Source organism: Agrilus planipennis, unplaced genomic scaffold, assembly GCF_000699045.2.
Source record: "Agrilus planipennis isolate EAB-ADULT unplaced genomic scaffold, Apla_2.0 scaffold128, whole genome shotgun sequence".
NCBI lineage: Eukaryota > Metazoa > Arthropoda > Insecta > Coleoptera > Buprestidae > Agrilus > Agrilus planipennis.
Window position 1 is genome coordinate 294,707 of NW_020438862.1, and position 5,747 is coordinate 300,453.

A 5,747-nucleotide genomic window follows, 5' to 3' on the forward strand; every position below is an offset into this window, starting at 1 on the left:
GTTCTTATAATCAGAAGGTTTAATAACATCAAAAATAACATCCATTTTTTCAAATTATCCATAAGAAACTAGAAATATACTTTATTAAAAGTATTCCCCACAAGCAAACTTGCTAATATTAACTAAATTTGAAAGATATACAGGGAATTCCTTTATGACTACTTATTTTTTTTGATTATCTGTAAAAGCTCTTAAATAAAAATTTTCGGCACAAAAACAGTCAAATATCTAACACTTTACCTTTAAAACATCTTTTCTCAACCGTTTTCAATGTTTTCTTATTTTTTTAAATTTTAAGGTAAAGCTGATAATTTTTAAAATTAGCAAAATTGTAAAATATGAGCAAAATGCACTTTTTACTGGTAGTTTAATTGACTTTTCTATGCTTTTCTTGTAGATACAATGAACACTTTATGAAGAGATGCTTATATGAACTACCATTTTAGGTAGAATGAACAAGCCGTAATAAATTCAAAAGTAGCACAGAGCAGAACCAAAGAAATAGTGAGTAGCGGACAGTATACCTACAGCATTTTACTGGTGAAGACACTTTAACTACAACATTTTGCAGCTGAGGACACTTTAACTACGATTCAAGGTTATTTCAGACGATTTTTATTCTTAATTTTAATAAAAGCTAGGAGAATAGTAATTTGAAAAAAATCTTAAAGAGAAACAAAAGATAATGTAAAAAAAAGATTATTTATAACGTTTTCTAAATAAAGAAAAGGGAAATTTTAAAGAATAAATAGAAAATACAAAAAAAAAAATGAAAAAGAGGGAATTTAAAAACGATAATGAATAATTCATCATACGATCTTTATTATTACTTTTATTAACAATTATGGTATCTGTGACTGATATTATTTCATTAAATAGCATATCTGGATACTTTTCTACAGGATTTATATTTAATAAATCTATAAAATCGTTATTACTTTGAATTAATTTCAGTACATTTTTAATTGCTAATAAGTCAAAAAGTGAATGATTAAAGCCTAACGTGTATATTTCAAATAACTTTATATCTACACTTTCTTTAATTAGTTTCAATCGTTTTTGAGCAATGTATAATAAAAATCTATAAAATTCTAAAAAGTCAATGCCAAAATACGATTTTAGCATTACCTGACAATGTTTCGAATAATTACTCATTTCAGAACAATCTTTGGTTTCATTTTTAACATCTGTTAAGCTTTTTTCTAATGATTTCCACATTTTTTCTATGTTACAGCCATTAATCCAGTTGTGATTCACTGACACTGTGTCTTCTATATTCCAAACCTGATGGTACCACCCAGAAGGGACGAAAACGACATCTCCACTACTTTGAATAATTTCATAGTAAGCAATTTCATCTTTTAAGTCTGATACATCATATGGCAAATTCCCTAGAGAATCTTTTAATTTTTCCTCATTTCCTGGAGGAAATAGAAACCACTTCTTTTTTCCACTTACATTTGCAGACCAGCTGAATGAATTAAAAACATCAGCATGAAAAGGGGTCCTAAAAAAATTAAGAAAAATCGTAAGGGACTGCATATATTTTTGGCTCAAAACAAAATTAACTTACCATGATCCTCTAGGCCCCATATAAACGAAACGATAATCATCATCAGATGTTTCAATTAAATACTCGTTTAACCAGTCAGAGGCAAAATAATATGGGACATCATAAAAATTGTTGTTGGGAAATAAATTCTTCAAATGCCAGTCTTTAAGATAATACAAAGGCATTTGATTATTATAATTTCCATTAATATATTTTTGCCAGTACTCGAGAAAGTTGTCAAACTTGTCATTCTTGGTTTTTTGGGAGTTAAAATACTTTTCATGACAATCATACAACAGTATATTACTATGACCAAATTGTTTGCTTAAGTAAGTGGTATTTACTTTCCCATTTGTAAACCATTGCTTGGTACAATTCCAATTAGAAGTAATGTTTTTAATAAGACAAGCCTGATTTTGTAAAATAAATTTAACAAAAAAATCATCATAGGTTATGTCATGAGAGACTATTGGAGCTCTTTTTGAAACTTTATTGCCACTTTCATCACGTATGGGGAGACAGTTTTCAAGTTCAATTTGCATATCTACAAAAATATATTAATAAATTAAGTTTTATTAATGTGCTAGATTTATAAATTATCATATTTGTCATACCGGAATTATTAATAAACTATCTTGTCACACAGGTGCAAAAAAACCCCGGAAAAAAATGTTAATATTCTACCATTTTATTGTGCTGTTCTTATTGTGTTAATTAAAATAAACGTTGGTTAAATTCATTTAATTTTATCACTTTGCAGCGGACATTTCAACTGTGTATGTTTATTGTAAAAGTGAGGTTAGTTTACTACTACTTCTGTATTATTCAAATTAATTTGACGTGTGTTATCTTTCAACAACGAATAAGTGTATTTATCTTATTAATTGGTTAATTTGCGACCAAGAAAGCTCCAAATTAAAACAAAAATGCGTGCAATAATTAGTTTTTATATTATTGGTTTGTCAGCAAACGTTTTTTCAAATGTTATTGAAAGTGGCGTTAATAATTCGAATAGTATAGTGCACCAAGGAAGATTTAAAAGGGGCTCAAAGAATACAATTTTTGACGATGGCAATTGTTCCATATTGAAAGAAATGTGTAAAAATGTTGCAGATGACGACATTCTTATATTAGAGTGTGTACAAAATTTAAAAATTAATCATCTTGTGAAATTAAATGAAAAATGTCAAAACATTATTTGGAGCCACACATTACAAGTATTAAACAATAGTTATATTAACGATATATTAACATCGGTATGTCGGGGCCAATGGTCTAACTGTGACAATAATGACAAGAAACCCTTATCAGTTCTAAAATGTGCAATAAAAAAAAAAGAAGATATAACATCTCCTGAATGTGTAAATACTATTGAACGATTTGAAAACTTGGCATTCAGTGATTTCAGATGGATATCGTCATTCTTGGAACATTGCGTTAACGACATATCTGCTCTAGAATGTGGCAGAGTTGATCCAAGCGGTTTTTCCCAAGCTGACACTCTAATATGTTTACAAAATAAAATATCAAGTGTTAGTTCAGTTTGCCAAGCTGAAGTTTACAAACTGGCTGAAATTCAGTCTGATAACATTAAATTTGACCGAACATTATATGTAGCCTGTGCAGAAGACCACATGAAATATTGTTCAGAATTTGTACCTGGCAGTGGCAGAGTTTTCAAATGTTTAATCCAACACCAACATGACAAATTATCCGATATGTGTAGAAATCAATTGTTAAGAAGAGAAAAATTAATTTCAGAGGATTATCGCGTTAGTAAAGGTCTAATGAAGGCTTGCAAGGAAGATATTCGCAAGAGTCACTGTAGAAAACAAGATCAGGATAAACATACACGATTAGCACAAGTTCTTTTGTGCCTTGAAAATTATGCTCACAATGGGACAAGAATAGATCCTGATTGTGAAATTGAAATGGCTAATCACAGACGTATGTTAATGGATGACTACAGACTGTCTCCTGAAATTGTTACCAGTTGTTCAGATGAAATACACAAGTTTTGTTCAGGACTGGAAACAGGTGGAAGGACCATACATTGCTTGATGGATCATGCAAGATTGAGAAACATAAGAAGAAAAATCAGTGATACATGTGAAAGAGCCGTAAGTCTTTTATTTGCCTATTAATAATAAATAATGTGTTTAAAAAAAATTATACAGTTAGAAGATTTAGTCAAAGAAACAGATGCTGGCGAAGATTGGCGTGTGGATCCCGTTCTTCATGAAGCATGCATACCTGTCGTTCGAATTGCTTGCAAGGACATTCGTGGAGGAAACGCCAGAGTTATGTCCTGCTTAATGGACACCTTAGGAACCGATCAAATGACTGAAGAATGTGAAAATGCGTTAATGCAGATTCAATATTTTGTCGCAAGAGATTTCAAATTGGACCCCCAACTTTATACAGCTTGCAGAGAAGACGCCGCAGCGTTTTGTCATGCGAAAAAAGAATGGGAAAAAACTTATAGTTATGATCCCTCAAATGGGCGAATTATTCTGCCATGTCTATATAGGTATGTTATTATTAAGAAATAGTTCCGGTTTGTTTTCTTTTCAACTAAAAATAATCGTTATACATTTTTTAAATATAGATATGCTTACTCTCCCCAAAAGGACATGCAACTTAAACCCAAATGTTTAGAGCAGATACGAAGGGTTATGCGTCAGAGAGCAGTTAGCGTCGATTTGCAGCCAGAAATCGAAGAAGTTTGTCTAGAAGACTTATCTCTCTATTGTTTTGATAAGACCAAAAAAGGTGAAGAGATAAAATGTCTCCAAGACAACCTGGACGATCTACAGCAAGCATGCAGGATTTCAGTGTTTAATTTCACGAAAATTGAAGCTGAACATGCAGAAGTTAATCCTTATATAATGACCTACTGTAGAAAAGCCATAGAAATTCACTGTGCTGCCGAGTTCAAGCACGATGAAGGAGACGTTATGGAATGTTTATTTGCTCACAAAAACGACCCCGTCGTAAAATCAAATCCCAAATGTCGCGTTAATATTGAACATTTTCAAATATTAACTCTGAAAGATTATCATTTTTCATATAAATTTAAAGTTGCTTGTAAAAGCGACGCAATGAGGTTTTGTCGCGACGCCAAGACCAAAAGTGCCGTTGTCGTTTGCTTGAGTGAAAAATATAGGAATGATACTCTGAACGGTATCAAAAGCAATATTAAAAAAGAATGTCGACAGCAACTAAAAGCCCAACTCTTCCAGATAAGGGAAAATATTAACTTCGATCCACATTTGAAGGCTGCATGTGAAAAAGACATTTCTCGTTATTGTTCAAATGTCGATGCAGGATCAGGGCAGGTCAGTGTATCTTTTTGTTGTCTTTGGAACAGTTGACTTGCCCTAAAATTATATACCATGTAAAATTGTATTATGTTTTATTTCACATTCTAGATATTGGAATGCTTGCAAGCAGTAGAAGAAAAACTCACCGATACATGTCACAAAGAAGTGTTCAAAGTGAAAATGCAAGAACTAACTGATAACGCTGTCGATTACGTCCTCTTAACAACGTGTGCTGATACAATCGATCGCTTTTGTCCACGAACTGATAAGGAATTTGTTCTAGAATGTTTAAAAGTAATTCTTATGATTTTTCGTTTTTTTTTTTTGACACATAAACTACCTTAAATTTTTTTTTTAATTAAAATTTATCTACTTCTTACCATATATCACTTTATTTTGAAGTAAATCATATTTTTTAGAGACACAAAGACGAATTAGAATTCGGAAAGAAATGCTATACCATAGTCACCCGTCGTACTAAAGAACAATTTTCGGATTTTCGTCTGAATCCATCTTTACAAGAAAATTGCCATCAAGATATGAACACACACTGTTTTGATGTGTTATCACTGGCTAAGCCGGATCAAGAATTAAATGGAGCAATGATTAAGTGTCTCAAAGTGGCCTTCAGACAATCCCGTCTGACCGATCTGTGCGCGAAAGAAGTGACCAATATTTTACGAGAACAAGCCCTCAACATCGAACTAAACCCTTTGCTCCGGGTCCTTTGCAAACACGAGCTATCTACCATATGCAAAAATCACGAATCTGCCGAAGAATGCCTCAAAAATGCTCTCCTACAACATAAGGTTCCCACCTTGGAATGTCAAAATGAAGTTGCTAATCTGATTGAAGTGTCTCAAGCTGATATC

At 32.0% G+C, this 5,747-nt stretch overlaps 2 protein-coding genes across 3 annotated transcripts in view; one reads left to right on the forward strand and one right to left on the reverse strand.

Moving 5' to 3' along the window:
• The window catches only part of LOC108738090 (alpha-methylacyl-CoA racemase), a 47,185-nt gene extending 45,119 nt beyond the window's left edge, over positions 1 to 2,066 (forward strand). For both annotated transcript variants that reach the window (XM_025973690.1, XM_025973685.1), the window contains 2 exons: positions 1,235 to 1,344; positions 2,003 to 2,066. The gene's annotated coding sequence lies outside the window, so the exon portion shown is untranslated. The remainder of the gene's footprint in view (positions 1 to 1,234; positions 1,345 to 2,002) is intronic.
• Positions 715 to 2,252, reverse strand: LOC108738092 (jmjC domain-containing protein 4; the record flags this gene model as incomplete). Its single annotated transcript, XM_018471333.2, has 3 exons — positions 2,167 to 2,252; positions 1,574 to 2,096; positions 715 to 1,507 (listed from the first exon to the last, which is right to left on the reverse strand). Coding segments are annotated over exons 2-3 (1,314 nt in total), but the record flags the coding sequence as incomplete, so codon positions are not given.
• Between the last annotated feature and the right edge of the window lie 3,495 nt (positions 2,253 to 5,747).